This window comes from Salvia hispanica, chromosome 5 (genome assembly GCF_023119035.1).
Source record: "Salvia hispanica cultivar TCC Black 2014 chromosome 5, UniMelb_Shisp_WGS_1.0, whole genome shotgun sequence".
NCBI classification, from domain to species: Eukaryota; Viridiplantae; Streptophyta; class Magnoliopsida; order Lamiales; family Lamiaceae; genus Salvia; species Salvia hispanica.
Window position 1 is genome coordinate 13,073,436 of NC_062969.1, and position 17,803 is coordinate 13,091,238.

The 17,803-nt window shown below is 33.9% G+C and overlaps 2 protein-coding genes across 8 annotated transcripts; both read left to right on the forward strand.

Moving 5' to 3' along the window:
• The first annotated feature begins 1,329 nt into the window (after positions 1–1,329).
• LOC125190837 lies at positions 1,330–6,441 on the forward strand. Of its 7 annotated transcripts, none has more exons than XM_048088243.1 (7): positions 1,330–1,700; positions 3,496–3,632; positions 4,461–4,565; positions 4,796–4,906; positions 5,058–5,634; positions 5,737–5,901; positions 5,994–6,441. In XM_048088243.1, exons 1-5 carry the CDS (start codon positions 1,487–1,489, stop codon positions 5,058–5,060), a joined length of 570 nt encoding a protein of 189 aa, XP_047944200.1. In that variant the 5' UTR covers positions 1,330–1,486; the 3' UTR covers positions 5,061–5,634; positions 5,737–5,901; positions 5,994–6,441. The 7 variants fall into 7 exon arrangements, 2 of the variants coding, with proteins under 2 accessions (XP_047944200.1, XP_047944201.1); XR_007170967.1 differs by having other exon boundaries at positions 1,334–1,700; positions 3,542–3,632; positions 4,461–4,906; positions 5,994–6,145; positions 6,267–6,441; XR_007170969.1 differs by having other exon boundaries at positions 1,334–1,700; positions 3,542–3,632; positions 4,461–4,906; positions 5,741–5,901.
• A 6,389-nt stretch (positions 6,442–12,830) lies between these two features.
• On the forward strand, positions 12,831–17,039 carry LOC125189455. Its single transcript, XM_048086731.1, has 7 exons — positions 12,831–13,197; positions 13,843–14,301; positions 14,396–14,548; positions 15,359–15,574; positions 15,621–15,668; positions 15,751–16,187; positions 16,317–17,039. The coding sequence occupies exons 1-7, from the start codon at positions 12,831–12,833 to the stop codon at positions 16,926–16,928; spliced, it is 2,292 nt and encodes a 763-aa protein (XP_047942688.1). The 3' UTR covers positions 16,929–17,039.
• Positions 17,040–17,803: the final 764 nt, after the last annotated feature.

A 17,803-nucleotide genomic window follows, 5' to 3' on the forward strand; every position in this document is an offset into this window, starting at 1 on the left:
AATTTCTATCTCAACAAGAATATGTATTTTGTCAACATATGGTATTTTTGTAAGTTAAGTTTCTGAACGGTTTATGCGTTCTTTATTTCTCTTCCACCTTCAAAAATGAAATATTCACATCTTCGAAAAAATCTTAACACCACTGTAATTGACGTCGAAACTTTATTTGCGTTGATTCTTTGTTGATGTTGAATTTTGTGTTAAAATAGTGTTGATTCTAAAATCTGTGTTAATTTTATGAAGATTTTTTTGTTGAATTTGTGTTGAATCGATCATGTTGCTTTTCTATCGAATTCTGAAATGTGTGTTGATTTTTTGTGCTGAAATTTCGTTGTTTTCTTTGTTCTGCTGTTGGTGATTTTTTGTTGAAATCGCATTGATTCTATGTTGATTCTAAAATCTATGTTGTTTTTGTAGATTTTTTGTTGAATTTGTGTAGAATCGGTCGTGTTGCTTTTTTGTCGAATTCTGAAATATGTGTTGATTTTTTGCGCTGAAATTTCGTTGTTTTCTTTGTTCTGCTGTTGGTGATTTTTTGTTGAAATCGTATTGGTTCTATGTTATTCTAAAATCTATGTTGATTTTTTGTAGATTTTTTGTTGAATTTGTGTTGAATCGATCGTGTTGCTTTTTTTGTTGAATTCTGAAATTTGTGTTGATTTTTTGCGTTGAAATTGCATTGATTCTTTTGTTCCGCTGCTTCACAAATAATCACCGCTGTAGCCTTTGAATGAGGGTTGAGAGAACGAGGAGAAGAATAGTCGAAAAGGAAAGAGAATGACGAAAAGGCAAAAAGTTGGAATGAGGGGGAGTATCGGTTTAATTAACATGTATAGTGGAAGGAGAGAGAATGACAAAATCGGGATTACACAATTATTCTATAATTAAATGATTCACCGTATTATGAAAATGTCTAATATACCTTCTATTGACAGATTCATATAAATTATTAAAATTTTAATCTATAAGAGCAACTCCAAGGGAGAGGTAAATAGGAAGGTAAATCATGTTAACTGCCAAATTTACCTCTTTTTGAGAGAAAAACATTCTCCAATGGGAGAGGTAAACGGAGAGGTATTATACATTTTTCCATTTTGAGGATGTATCTTTAACTCTCTATCAAAGAGATGGTAAAATAGAAAAACTGTTTTTTTAGTCTGGCGAGAGAAAGAAGAGGCAAAATCTCTACAATAAAACTGAGAATATATTGAATTCTCTGATATTGGTTGTTAGCTTTATGAAATTAATTCCACCAACAAGAAACAGATTACAATTAGATTCTAAACCCTAATTTTCGAAATTAAAAGACACTTTCACCTCATTCACTTCTACTTCCAAAACCAAACGAAAATCAAAGATATAAATTAAACATTATAAACATAGAATAAAAAAAGTTTCGAAGTCGCCAAAAACCTCAGCAGTCACAACTACTTATCCTGCCGCAAAAACCAAGCGCAGCCGGAGATAATCTCGCCGGCGAAATCGAATGGCGGTGGCGCTGCCAATATTTCCACTATCATCCACCGTTCGAGCTTCCTCTGTCGACACTGAACAGCGCCTCCCTTACAACCGCCAGTGCACTTATCCGAAGATACCAGAAGCTCTGACATCGGCATCACCATCTACTCCAGCCAAAAAAAAGGCAAAAATATCCATTTCAGATATCCTCAATCGCAATATTTTGAAATCAGCTACTCACGGTAGACAATCAATTAGTCAATTGAACTGAATTATTCTCGGGTTTCGTACTTTTGCTGTGAATGTAATTGTGAACTACTGACATACTTGGATTTTACATGATTTTAGAGGGTAGTTTTGTATGAATTTGATCATATTTCGTCTATTATTAGGCTTGTTTATATCTACTTCTCTATTATGTTGGTATGTTGACCATTTTATTAAGAATGTGTAGAAAAAGGTACAAAATATGTCGATGTCCAATCAGCCTCTAGTACATATCATTCTCTTCGTTTTCGAAAGAGCTTCGCGTGGATATCTTAAACGCCTCAATCGAAGTCCCGTAGAAAAAGTTATGGTCGTTTTACGAACACTGCATTGTCCAGAATTTCCAGTGGATTATTTCTAGTGGATTAATTCCACCCGGCCGGGGCCGTCATTTTGACCTTTTTTAGAGCTGAAATGCAATTTTTTGAAGAGGAAATAAGAAGGAAGAATTAGGTCAATTCTAGGCATTCTACACCTACCGCCAAACACCCACTCTCTCTCTTTGAAGAACTCTAAGAAGAAGATTGGAGATTCAAGCTTCAATTCCTCCGCCAATTGCAATTCGGATCATGATTTCCATTGTTTTGTTTTGTTTCTTTTTGTTTTCTACCATGAATATGAGTAGCTAAACTTTTCATGTAGAATTCTTGGTGAAGATGCATTGATTCATAGTTTTAATCCAATTGACTTCGTTTTTATCTTGCTCTTGCAATTGTTTGAATTATTCTTGTGTTTTTTCCTAACAATTGCTTGATCACCAATCGGTAGTGTTAGGGTTTCTTAGAGTAATCGGGAGGTGAAATAATTAATCTTGAAATAAGAATAATTCACACCTTAATTCAATAAAACTCGGGAGAGTTGAGGTTTTGAGTGGAATCTTTAATCTGATCGAATTATTAGGAGTTAGGTCTAAGAATTAGAAGGGGAATTCAATTATTACACCTAATCTACGGATTTCTCACCTCGGGAGGGGTTTAATCTATATTTGTAATTGATTCAATAATTCTGGAGACTTTAAATGGTAAATGTTTCAATTGGGTTAGGCTATGAGTTGTGCATCGGATCCTTGAATTCTACATATTTCTCCATCTCTGTCTGCAACTTGTTTCTTTGTTCTCTTGTTTAAGTGTTTACTTTTAATCTCTGAATTTATATGCTTTCAGTAGCTTACTTGAGCGACTGCATTTATGAGGTTCGCACTTACTTATGATTGTTGGTTAAATTGACTTGTGCCCTTATCCGAGCAGCTGTTTGATGTGCCATTTTTTGGCATTTTAGAATCTTGAATTAAGTACTCCCTCCGTCCCAAGGAATATGACCCCTTTCTTGGGCGGCACGGGATTTTATGCAGTTATATTTTGTGTGGTAAGAGGAGAGAGTAAAGTAGAGAGAGGGAATAAAGTAGAGATAAAGGTGTTTCCATTTTAAGTAATGGGTCATCTTGATTGGGACAAACCAAAAAGGAAAGTGAGTCATCTTCAATGGGACGGAGGGAGTATATCAAAAATTTATTACTATTAAGTATGCAGCATACTCTAAGATAAACCTAAAAGAATAGCTTCAATATAAGTTAGTACATAATATCTTTCACCCTCCACCTTGATATATATTTATTCTTTAGATGAGTTTGATTGGCATATTTGAAATCATTCCATATTATCCTCATGTTTTAAGTTCTAATCCTTGTGCTACCATATTGTATTGTATCAATTTTGATTGTGATGTTTCCGTATCCTAATGATTCATGATATTTCCATATCCTAATGATAGATTACTTTTTGGATTTTGATGTTGGTGCTATATCGGTTGGGTGCAGCTCTATGCTCGCAGGCACTTTTTGTTTCCCCCCGCTAAATATTGAAGAATATAATGACCGAGTGATGGCTGTAGTACGTTGTGAGGCCCAGGTACTTATTTGTTCCTTTCTTTTAGGGCATCATATTTGCTTTGGCTACTTAAACTTGTAAAGCTAAATTTCCATCAATGCACACCATTCTTTTGACTATAGGGACATAATAATTTGTAATGGTCGTTCATTGAAGCTATATATGATACTTTCATGTTTCTTCTATAGTTCTATGTACATGGGGCTAATCTGTCTATGGCCCATAGTTACATACATTCCTTTAGCTAGTTTTGTGAATTGACTCATTCTTTTATTAAAGGGATTGTTATAGAGTCACAATGATATTTAACCAAGCATTGAAGTGTGCCTCTTTCATAGCCATATGTGTGTTGTAAGGTATTAAAACTGGAAAAATGTGCTTTGGTAGTATACAAACATTTATCTTATGCTCATTATCTGACTTTCTGAGGTTTCTAAAAAATCAATATTTTTCCATGTTTCAGGATGCAATGCTCCAAAAACTTATGAGTGATAACTTTTTATCACCAGAGGAGAGATTTGTAGTTTGTCTAGTTTCCTTTTTATCACCATTTACTTAATTTTAGCTTTCGTTTCTGTGAGCAATGACTAAGATAGATACTCTACAATATTGTGTGGCTTGTTTTTAAAGTCATTCAGCTTTTAGTATGTAGTATAACTCAAGTTGGGTGTATTTCAAATATATCCTCTAATGAGCCGATGGTCCTTTTTTAGCCCTTGGTTGTATACTAGATTATGCATTTCCTGCAAATTCTTACCTTACAAATTCATCATCTCATTCTTGTGTAGCTACTGATGTTAGTAGAATCTACTAGCATATTACTGATCTAAACAAGCATCTAATATCCAGGGATGTGCTGCGTTGGGGGAAAAATATTGGTTCCTCCAAAACGAGGACGAAGAAGAGAGCAGGTGTGGCAGTTTACAACAGAGCATCTTCGTTGGAGGCACTTGTAAATTTCTTCTATCGTCTACTTTCACTAAATCCTTAAGTGTCTCTTGCATTTAGTCCCTAGTACTATTATCGTTTCCCATCCAATGTCCTTTTAAATTTTGTAAATCCTAAAGCATTATCATGCAGAAGAGTGGCGATATTTGGTCTTCTGTGTTTTCCTCGCACTATGTTCTTATCATGTGTTGAATATTGATGGACTTTCTGCTGGGCTGGTTTTTTATTTGTTGGCATATAAGTGTTGGGCTAGGCCCAAATGCCTTACCTCTTGCTCCAGATGCTGCCACGTGGTCTCTCACTCAGATCCTGTCCCTGAGCCGTTGGATTGTGAGTGTGTTTGTTATGTGAGTAGAGAGTCTCTTCAGACTCTCATTTTTTTCGACTAATCTCACTCTCTCTCTTGTCTCTCTCATTTTTTTGGGATCTCTCTCTGATTTCTTCTCTTCTTCGATGGATCTTCCACTGTTCTTGTGTAATCTCTCACGGTTTTATCAGTGAGTAGTCAAGTGTGGGTGGTGGTAAAGGCAACTACTTCGGTTGCTGAGTATTGTGAGAATCTAGGGTTTGGTGTGTGAGATTTCCTGAGTGAGTTGGTGCTTGGCGCTTCCAGATCCGGTGTGGTTGAGTTGTGTGGTGTTGTTACCTGCGGTGAGAGGTCGATCTCTTGTCAGTTTCAACGGTGCTCCCTTGGATTGGTTTCTGGTTGAATAGATCTTGTTAGTGGCGGGTTTCTGAGCCATCTTTTGATCTATTCAGTTTCTCTCTTGTGTCTTGTGATGAAAGGATTGTGTATGTTGTTTCTGATCCGAGAGGATCTTGTTTGTTATCACTAATCCGTTTATTCAGTGTGCAGGCTTCTTAGGAGGACTTTGTTGATACTTCAAGAACCCTAGATTAGCATATTAACTACGGTTGTAATAGTTAATTGATCTTTGGTTGTAATCTTGATTAATTCAACAAAATCAGTCGCATGGTTAGAGTTTGACTGAGCTCTCCTAATGAAGAACAAAGAGGTCTTGGTAAATAGTGAATCCGCGCCTAATCTGATCCCTACATCATGCTTTGGTCATATGTAATATTTTAATCTTGCTATACTGATTATGTACACAGTGACAGTAGTATGTTCCACACTCTGTCAATTTGCATTTCCACACTGATATAGATCTCGTTTCAGGTAGGTTACTTGTATCTTACAAATGTTCAACGGCTAGATGAGATCATGGAAAGAATAGGCTTTTCAACTGATACTTCTACCGACTTAGAACAAGGGAAAGGAAACGTTAACAACAACACCGATCTTCCCAAGATATGACTAACCCATGAAAGGAACTCCAGCGAGGTACAGTTTCACATCAAACACCTTACCCCGTGACATGCGTTTTACACCTAAAGTAAAGAGTAAACTTAATGCTGTTGCTTTATACTAAGCAGCCTTTCGCATCATGTTCTCCTAGTGAACTCCAGTTGCTCCTCGCTGATTGCTCGCTGTGACGTGTAAAACGAAAGGTCCCTTGCAACAAAAGCCAAAAGGCCAATTAAAGAGAGCAAGTAAAGACTGTAACTGGGCCGGAATTCTTGATCGGGTACTTGATTACTATCCCCTTATTATAAATGGTTCACATAAATTTATTAAAAAATGATGGATATAGGGTCCCAACGAAAGATGCCTAAAGTTCGGGCCAAATATGTTTATCCATTTCGCAGATGAGGTGGGTCTCGTGTGAGATCGACTTGACTGCTGGGTCGACTACATTTAGTGTAGAGGTCCAGCTTGAAAGTGTATTTGGTTGGCTCCTTTTCTTCCCCTTACAAACATGTTACATCTCAATGTTTATTTTTTCTCATTAATAGTTTGATATTTCTTTTAACGAAAACAGAATTCCTTTGTTGTTTTACTACAAGAGGATGTGGAACAGGTAATTAAAAATTACTAGAACTACAATTTACCAGCCAGCAGAAGAGAAGAATGTGGAAACACAACTAAAATATACTGAACTTATAACTTTGCCTCTTAACAACAAGAACTGAAATCAAGCTCTCTCCATTCAAACATAACTTCAAAAACTTTCTAATTAGACTGCCAACTTAAGTCTATAATGCTCTCATTATGTTGCCAAATCAATGCCACTATTCAGACTTTTATAAATTCAGGTATTATAACATCGTTCCACTTCTAATAAAATTAGCAAGTAAATGTAGTAGTATATCACATCTATAAATAGAGACAAATTTATGACAATTAAATCCCAATTTTTTACTTATCAGGAACCCGAAACCCTAAAATCAATGCACAAGGAATGGATGGTTGTGTTGTTGGGAGACTCATTTTACAATTGAATTTTTTTGACAAAGTTACATACTATATTTTCTATTTTCTATATTTTATTAATATTGAATGAAAGCTTGTGTTGTTCTATCACGACCAAGACTATTGGTTTGGAATATGATCATATCAGTATATACTCCCTCCGTCCCTGAAGGGTATGCACTATTCTCTTTTTCGTCCGTCTCCAAAGAGTATGAACATTCAATTTGGAAACTCTTTTATCTCTAACAATGTGGGACCCAAAACAATACTTAAAAAACTTTTTCCATCTCTCTCTCTCACTTTACCAATAATTCATTAAAACCAGTGCCGAACCCAAAGTTTATACTCTTTGGGGACGAAAGGAGTATATTTTCTTATAACTATTATATTCTTCATTTGAGTCAAATCATTAATTATTGCTCTATAGAATAAGTAAATATAGATAATAGCGTAGAAAAATTTAAACATTTAATAAAATTATTGATTTATTACAAATTTATATAGTAATTTATTCTGCTTTATGGTCACATTAGGAAATAATGGTGGTGATCTATAACCATTCTGTAACAACCCAATCAACTACCGGTTGTCTTAAAAATATTGAAACAGAATAGGCTGCACAAACTTATTCTTTTTTATGGTCACATTGGAAAATAATGATTGTAATTATATTCATTCTGTAACAACCCACCCAAATCCCAATTGACTACTGGTAGTAAGGCAGATGAAAGCGTGTGAGTGTATTTCCACTAAACGTTAATTCTGTTTTAATTGAGGCTAATTAATTAGAGTGATCAATGGCCATATTATAACAACCACGTTCTTTTCCCACGTTTCTCAATTATTAATCTAGTGCTACCATAAATTGTAACAACCATAATATATATGCACGAAATTAATACAGTTAGGTTCATAATTGGCACAAAGTTAGGTACTCAGATTATAATATTATATTAAAAATGAAGTTTTACTATAAAGTAGCATGTGACTAACTATTTTTTAATTTAATTGCGTACTAGTGCCTACTCCTCCTAGATTGTTTGTCGTCAACGGTTTGGGGCACAATTATCTGACGCTTATTTTGGTGTATCAATTCAATTAAATTTTACTTTCTCTCTCTTGTAAATAGAGATTTTAAAAACAAAAGTGAATAGAGTATTATCAATGGAAAATATTATTCAACTCATAAGAAATAAAATTTTATCAAAAGTAAAGGAGGAGTTTAAATACTCCATACATTTATCATTTGATTTTTGCACTTCATGGGATATTCATGCAAATTCCATATTCATAGCATACTTCCAACGTCTATTCAATGCCTTTTAATTTTGAACATTAATTCCAAAAATCAACTCATTTTTTAACTTGTAATAGACACAAAAATGGAGCAAAATTTTCCAATGCATACAAAACTGCTTCAAAAGCTAGTCAGCATTACATGAAATACAATTGGTGGGTGTAAGTGTAATTTTTTCTAGCAGAGTGCCAAAACAAGCGATGGAAATAGAAGTTGAAAGTGAAAGTTGTCATCAAGGTGAAGGATAGATCAGTTGTTTTAGCTGCTTGTACTTTATTTTTGCATTTTTGGGTTTATTGATGGGCTTGATAAACTAATTAGCTTGTGTTGTTAAGTTGTATTTCTTATAATATATACTCTCTCTCTCTGTTCCAGGAAATATGACTCATTCCTGGGACATCACGGGATTTATGTATATTTATTTTAAAAAGTTTAAGAAGGGAGAAAGAAAGTTATTCGGTTTTAAAAGTATGAGAGATGAATAAAGTAAGAGACATAAAGATTGTTGAGTGTTTAAGTAGGAGATATGCGAGAGTAAGAGAGAGAAAATATTATTGAGTGTTTAAAAGTAGGAGAGAAGAATAAAGTACTACCTCCGTCCCTGAAAATTTGTTATATTTTTCCATTTTTATCCGTCCCCCAAAATTTGTCTCATTCCACTTTTACCATTTTTGGTAGTTGACCCCATATTCTATTAACTAATTCCTACTCACATTTTATTATAAAATTAATATATAAAAATAGGACCCACAATCCACTAACTTTTCCAACTCACTTTTCATTACATTTCTTAAAACTCGTGTCGGGTCAAAGTGGGGACAAATTTTGGGGGACGGAGGTAGTAAGAAACAGAAAAGATGATTGAGTATTTTATTTATTTCTAAAATAACAAAGAGATCATCTTAGTTTAGACGAACGCAAAAGGAAAATAAGTCATCTTCGGTGGGACGGGGGAGTAGTTGACTAGCTTTTGAAGCAGTTTCGTTTCGTACGTATATTTGTAAAATTTTGCTCCATTTTTGACCTATTACAAGTTCAAACATTAGTTGATTGTTGGAAATAATTTTCATAATCGAAAGGCATTCAACTGATGTTGAAAATTAGCAATATCGAATTTGCATGTATATCCATTGAAGTCCAAATATGAAATGACAAATACTCCTATCAATTTAAGATACCAAAACAATCACAAAATTACAAGAACATGCAATGTAACAATAATATATCAATTTATTAAAAAATAGAAGTAGAATGAGGAAAGAGAAAAGATATACTCGTACATTAATATACAAGAACAAATTCGGTCCACTATTTGGCATTTAATATCACTAGTATCACGCCGCCTGTGCAAAGATTAAATTAATTAAGTATAATTAGAATTAATATTAACGATGAACAATAGGAGTAACAATTTTAGTTACATGAGAATAAAAAATCTACACAAATCAACATTGAAGCATAATAAATTTGAAACAAATCACATAATATAATATTTAAATATTAAATCATAGTGTAGGAAGATAAAAATCTATCACAATAAAGAATTAAACACAATGGATAATTACTCATCATTTTTAAAACTTATTTATACACTACATTAACTTTAAAATTAAAATCAATCTCATGATTATAAACTAAAACCTTCAATTTGTCACAATTCGTTACTCTTCAACTGAACTTCTAAGTAAAATAACTTGTTTGTCATCTTTAAAGACGTCTACCTCACCTAAAACTACAATAAAATAAGGAACAAAATCAATTTGATATGTATTAAAATGTCATCCATAGAGCAAAGCATAAGATGAGACCCATGAAAGTACACAATCGAACAATTCACACCACATGCATTCGATGAAAGGGCAAAAAATATTTTTATTTGGAATTCTAGTCAAACGTTTAAACCAAATTTAAATGGCATAGAAAAACCTTTGACTCACTCCATTTAATCACACGTGACATTGTAAAACCTCCCACTCACTCCACTTAATCACACGTTTAATGACCTTTAAATTATATATATTTAATTTAATACTATAATTTTTTAAATTAAATAGTACTCTTGTAAATTTTTTCAAAACTTCCCTTTTATATATTGTATAGATTTCATGTGAGGGCATTTTAGTGTTTGCGGCAAGTGGAAAAATGTGCAAAAATATTAGACTATCTCTACCGCTTTTTCCACGTACACAATCCCCTTTTTAATAAAATATTCATTTCTCTCTTTCCACGTACACAATTCCCATACATGGAACAATTTTTACTCTCATTAGTGACCTTCATCCACACCTAATTAAATATTTTCGTTTTCACATACTCTTAATGTATAGTATAAAATATAACACAAATTATTATATTTAAAAGGGGTAACTGCTTTAAAGTCATCAACTTTTCATGAATTCCGATTTTTTCCACGAACTTTATTGACAATATTTTAAACGCTACACAGCAATAGTATAAACGCTAGACAACAATCTATAGATTGCTGTCTAGCGTATTGGATATTGCTGGCCAAGAAAAAATTGTTGTAAATTGTTGTCTAGTATATTAGATATTGCTAGCTGAGAAAATTTACCCTTGAGCATTTTTTATGATTCCCATATGGCAGCTGATTATTCGTCCACGTGTACAAATGATTAACTAAGAATTGTGGTATGATGTTACTTTAAGAGGTGTTGTAATTTTAACGCACCCCTAGCCTAATATTACATAAAATGAAAGAAATGTTGTACGGTAATATCAAAATAGAAATGAACTAAATTACAAATTAAAAGTTAAAAATAAAAAAGTTAGAAACGAACTAAATTAGAGTACTAATTAAAAGTTAAAAATAAAAAGATAATTAAATCCAATATTGAAAAATAAAAACAACAGAAGAAAAATTTATAAGTGATACTCTACCCGTTCGCCATTAGGAGTCCCATTTTTTTGACGGCATGAGTTTTAAGAAATGTTAAGAAAAGTGGATGGAAAAAAGTTAGTGTAAGAGGAGTCCCACTTATATACTCCCTCCGTCCCAAGTTATTTGAGTTATATTCTATTTTGGGTTGTCCCAAGTTACTTGAGTCATTTCTTTTTTAGCTAAAAACAAAACATCTAATCTGACTCACTTTATTCATTATTTTATTTTACTCTCTCTTACTTTATTCTGTGCTCTACTATATTTTATCATTACTTAACTCACTAAATACCACTTTCTTAAATTAATCATGTGCCGACAAGAAACGACTCAAGTAACGTGGTACGGAAGGAATATATTAGTTTTAAATGAAATGTGAGTGGAATGAGTTAGTGAAGGTTGGACCATATTACCATTTATGGTAAAAGTGAACCGGGACTCCTATGCACGGACGAACTAAAATGGAAAAACGGGACTCCTATTCGCGGACGGATGGAGTATTAAAGTTATATTCCCCCGTCCCTGAGAAGTATGAACTCTAATTTTTTTAGCCCGTCCCTGAAAAGTATGAATATTCTAATTTTGGAAACTTCTTTCTCTCAAATAAGGTAGGACTCATTCTCCACTAACAATACTCTTAAAACTTTTTCTCTCTCTCTCTTACTTACCAATTGTGTATTAAAACTCGTGTCAAACTAAATGTTCATTCTTTAAGGACAAAGGGAGTACATATTTTTCTTTTAAATCTAAATCAATGGGACAATTTAAAAATATATCAAAGTTATGAAATAAATGACTTTTTAAGTTTAGGGATTGACCAAAATTTAATCAAACTTTGTAATATTTTACCGATTTGCCCTAAAATATAATCAAATTAAAACTTCAAAATGTGTGTATTTAAATGGAGTGCTTTGTAATAAAGTTGTTGGAGGACCATTTACCACAGCAAGTAAGTGTACAACTATATACTATTATTGCGAAGAGCGTATATTGTTCCGTTAGATGCCTGGATTTATACATATTTAAGAGTGATGGATTGCTAACTAACTAATTAGCAATCTCAAACTCAGATTAAATCTTAGTCATTAGATTAGAAAATCTAATGGTTGAAATAATGGTTATTATATTTTTAACTAAGAAAATTAATAAATAAAATTAGAGGGTGTTAATGTCAATTCTCTCTCATTAAAATCATCTAAAAACTTTAAATTTACGTAACTCTCTCGATTTAAATTAGTTTTTCGCAAAAAATATATCAAATTAAAGATAATGTTATAGGGATTCCAACGAGATTTCAATTGCATATGTTCCGACGACGTTCGGATGATGAAATTTGATATTTTTAATTTTAGTTTTCGTAAATGTTGATAATCAGATTTTTATCAACAGATACATATAAAAATCTTAATAAAACCATGTAAAAATTTCAATAAATATGTGTTGATATTTCCTTGTACTAATGTTGATATTCTTATGTCATATCGTTGATATTTGTAATATACTATGTTGATATAAAAAAACATTCATGAAAATTATCATATGATAACATAATGGTCATATTACTCTTTTGTTGATATTTTGTCTACTATTTATTGAGATTCGTAAGATTTAATCTCATCCACTCATTTTAAAATCTAAGTATGGAGATTTGATCTTGATTTTGGATTAGGGTGCTATAAGCATTAGAATATGATCTCGTACAACATATACGTAAAATTATAAATCCATAGTGTGCGTTGGTTAGTTGATAGAGTCGCGTTTGAATTAATGACTTTTTCAGAAGAGAAATATGCATGGCAGTGTAGTGTGAACGTAGCAAACTTTGTGACAGTGCGGCCGAGCAGTGGGGGAGATGATGAAACAAATGAATTCAAAGACTGGAAAGAGCAGATGATTTGCCTTCTGGAGAGCCGGGATGTGATGGGGTTCGTCAACAGTGAAATTGTGGCACCAGAGAAAGAGGAGATTGAGCAGTACAAGTTGTGGAGAAGAACGGACAGACTTGTCAAAGGATGGATTCTTGGATCAGTCGGAACAGACGTGCTTCACCGACTGCGGGGTAGTGAAACTGCAAGAGACGTATGGCTTCAATTGGAAAACATTTTCAAACAAGAAGACGACGACGAAGAAGAAGGCAAGACCGGTCAATTTTCATTTTCTCTCCAATTTCCCTCATTTGAATTGAATAGTGGTTTGCTATTAGGATGGCTGCGGGGTAGTGAAACTGCAAAAGACGTATGGCTTCAATTACTAGACAACATTTTAGAAGAAGAAGAAGAAGAAGAAGAAGAAGAAGAAGAAGAAGAAGAAGAAGAAGAAGAAGAAGAAGAAGAAGAAGAAGGAGGGAAGACCGGTCAGTTTTCATTTTCTCTCCAATTTCCGTCATTTGAATTGAATAGTGATTTGCTATTAGGTGGGCTGAGGGTAGGAAGATTTGGTTTCGTTTCAAAAAATTCGGTTAACCAAATAATCAATTTAAAAAATATTTTATTTATATTTTGGGTTTATAAAAAACGTGGTGAAAGGGATATGAGGAGTTTATTCATCATCAAAAACAACATTTTATAGTTACCTGGTTAATCAATTGTTGCGACAAAAATTGGTTTATCAAATAGTACAAAATATTTTTTATATTTTTGGTTTTTTCATATCAATCCAAACATTTTTTATCCACCCTTAGATTATTCAGCATCATCTCAAATAATTAAACATAAACATATATGATTAAAAAATAACAGAGAATATTGTGTAGGTGATGATTATATCAGATATTTGCCAGTATACCAGGCAATAATGAGAGATAACTGGCAGTCCACTAAGAATAACTTCCCAGACTTAAACGACTTAAGCACCAACATTATATCTTCACGTTTGGAAACAATTCTCCACATAGCCGTTTTGGCTGGAAAAAACGATTTAGTGATCAAGATGGTGGAAATAATGCCACCAGAGGCGCTGGCCTTCAAGAATTCCCGTGGAGATACTGCCTTACACAATATTGCCATTGTTGGAAATACAGTAGCAGCAATTGCTTTGGTTGGCAAAAATCCAAATTTACTTCATATTATGAACAATGATAACGACTTGCCAGTGGTCGTAGCAGCTGTAAATTGCCAAAAGAAAACGCTAGAATATTTGATATTGCAGCACGAGACCAACTCTGGCGATCACCCTTCTATATTTCAGGGTCAAATTGGAGTCGATCTCTTGAATGCAATAATATCTTCTGAATATGTTGGTGAGTTCCAAATTAATTGCTTCAGTGCTCTAATGTATATTATACACATTTCATACCATAACTGAATTATATGTATATCCTTGTTTATAATTAGATATTGCATTGGATTTGACTCATAAATACCCAAATTTGGCTCAAAGGGTACATGACAAGTCCGGTAATTCCGCACTATCAGTCATTGCTCAGACCGACACCTTATTCCCAAGGACAGACGCTTTCACCTGGTGGCAAAAGTTTGCTTACCGTTGTAAGTACTCCCCTCGTCTGCGAATAGGAGTCTCATTTCTTTCCAGCACGGGTTTTATGAAATGTTTAGAAAAGTGGGTGAAAGTTAGTGGAATAAGAGTCTTACTTGTGTATATTAGTTTTAAATAATATGTGAATAGAATGAGTTAGTGGAATGTGTGGTCTCTACCATGTATAGTACACTACAAAAAAATGTCAGTTTACCGACGGAATTACCGACGGAATTACCGACGGAACATTCCGCGGGTGAAAATATTTCCTTTTTTAATTGATGTAATTTCCGTCGGTAATTACGTCGGTAAAAACAAAATTACCGATGGATTAGGGTCTTGGGTAAATTTTCCGTCGGTAAAGAGCTCGTCGGTAAAAAAAAAAAATCGATGGAATTACCGACGAAAATACATTAATTAAAAAAGGAAAATTTTCACCTGCAGAAATTTCCGTCGGTAAATCCGTCGGTAATTTGTAGCGAAAATTTTCCGTCGGTAATACCGTTGGTAAATTGACATTTTTTTGTAGTGGTAATTATGAACAGAGACTCGTATTCGTGGACGGACCAAAATAGAAAAACGGTCCTATTCGTGAACGGAGTGAGTACATACTTACCATTACGAGGTGCCACTAAAATATAAATTAAGGCTTTAAGCTATGCTCTTTTACCATGATTTCAGTTTTCAAATTAATTTATCCTTGAAAAATTATAATTTCACATATGTTTGTTGTCGACAAACAACATTTGTTTAATGCATAAATATTTATTTTCTGAATATATGTAGGTATTCATAAATATTTATTTTCTGAATATATGTAGGTATTCGTATAAAAACCAATTCTGAAGAGGAATCTGGTCGCACGACACATGATGTATCCCATGACATTGAAAATTTAAATTGCCATAGTGCATCGCATTGGAAGTACTTGTTTCACATTATCTCTCGAGGAAAGCTACACTTATCATTTCCATTATATATATCGCTCATACTTTACAAAGTCCTTTCCAAATTTGTAACGATTATTAGAATCTATTGTTGCTGGTGACATAAATCTAAGATCCTTGTTGGGTTGATTTACAGGGTGGAAGAAGTTGGATTACATGATTTGGTATGTCATCGAAAATTTAGGTTGGTTAGCACTCCACACTCATCTTGTTTATGTAGTAATGTAATATAATTAATTCTAACAGTTTATTGGTTAACATATCAGTGCCTAACGTGAAGGAGCTGAGGGAGAAAAAATCAACGAGAGCACAAGCACTACAACTTGCGAAGCACTTGTGCGACCAAATAATAACTTTACCTGGAAATGAGGCTTTACCGATATTTGAGAAATCTATTCATAATGCGGCCATCTTTGGGATTAGTGAGCTTGTGGAAATGATAATAGACGCATATCCTTTGACTATTTATTATAGAGACCCTAAGACGAAGAAGGATGTGTTTATGCTGGCAGCGGCCTATCGCTTTGAGAATGTTATCAACCTCTTCCATAATATGAACGACCGCAAATATACGTTTTGGGGGCGTGCAGACCGTCAGAGAAACAATTACATGCACATATGTGGAAAATTAGCCCCATCTGACAGGCTCAATCTTGTAGCTGGTCCTGCTCTACAAATGCAGCGCGAATTGCAGTGGTTTAAGGTACCATTTCAAATCAAATCCCTATGGCCTTTCAACATTTTTAAAACATGAACTTGCAAGATTAGTAGAAGCTAAATAGAAAAAATAAAGAGTTAATATGTATAATAAAATAGTCACTTTGATATACAGGAGATGGAAAATTTTGTCCCTGCTTCACGCAGAACATGGAACAACAAAGAAATGCAAACTCCACAGATGTTATTCACAAGGGAGCACGAAAAGCTAAAAGAAGCTGGAGAGAAGTGGATGAAAGACACGGCTAATGCATGCACCATCGTGGCAGCACTAATTGCAACAGTCATGTTCGCTGCAGCTTTCACTGTTCCTGGTGGGATTGAAGAAGCATCCGGCAAGCCACTTCTGTCAAACAAGCCTCCATTCATGTTGTTTGCAGTGTCGGATGCCATATCCTTGTTCACTTCCATAACTTCTCTGCTCCTGTTCCTTTCCATCCTTACTTCACGTTATGCAGAAGAGGATTTCTTGTATGTTTTACCCAAGAGGTTAAGCATGGGCCTTGTTACCCTCTTCGTATCCATTATATTTATGTTGGCTGCGTTTAGTGCTACGCTCTACATGGTGCTTCAAAGAGATGCAACGTGGTTTGTGGTGCTTCTCATGGCATTCGCTTGCTTACCCATTGCATCATTCGTGCTGCTACAGTTTCCACTCCTTGTAGACGTCATTTATTCAACTTATGGCCCTGGTGTTTTTAATAAGAAAACCAAACGTCGTCTCTAATAAGCTCATATATAGTTACGGTTGTTAGTATTGGACTTATTTTCTTGCACTTTACTCCCAATTTCCCTTGCATGTTGTTGTTAAGAATATTAAGTAGTTTGTACTTGTATTTTTGATGTATGGGTTTGTTTAATAGTATACCACTATTCTCTCGTTTCAGTAGATACATCAGTTGGTAACCGCAAATTGGTCTCGTTCCCATGAAAATGGCTTTTATATAGCCTAACGTATGTGGTTAGTTTTATTTGCAGATCTTCGAAAACAAGATTTCATCACTGGTGAGAATTTCAATCTGTTAGCTGCCATGTCTGCTTTAGAGGTAATGCTGCTTTTCTTTTGAATTGGTGTACATATTGCAAGTATGCATGCCACAGTAGAGCTGAAGTGATCTAAGGAAAAAAGAATATCAGAAATATCAGCAATAGTGTCAATTTTATTCTGGGAGAACAAACTGTTAATGCATACTTACTATTTTCAGGAAAATATATTTTTTTAAAGATTATGGTCGCTTTAAGAACTCTGTTTTGGCCGGTATGCCCTTGGCTTGTTTCTTCTATCCTCCGTGCCTAAGCTCAATTTATTTTTATGTGTGACCTTTGACCAAAGACATTTTTTACTAGTGGGAAGATATATCAATATTTTGAATTTTTTTCTTATTATCTCCATCATATAATCCCTCTTTGTTCTCCTTAGGCACTAGGATTGTTGTGCTTAGATCATGATCTCTAATAGTACTCTAAAGTCCAAAATAGAATAAGAAAATAGCTTCAATGGTACTGCAAAACTTATTCCATTTGGATTTTCGAACAAGATATATATACCCATTTTGGGTTAACATTAAAACAGACTCTACTCACTTTTTTCAGCTTTTGTGA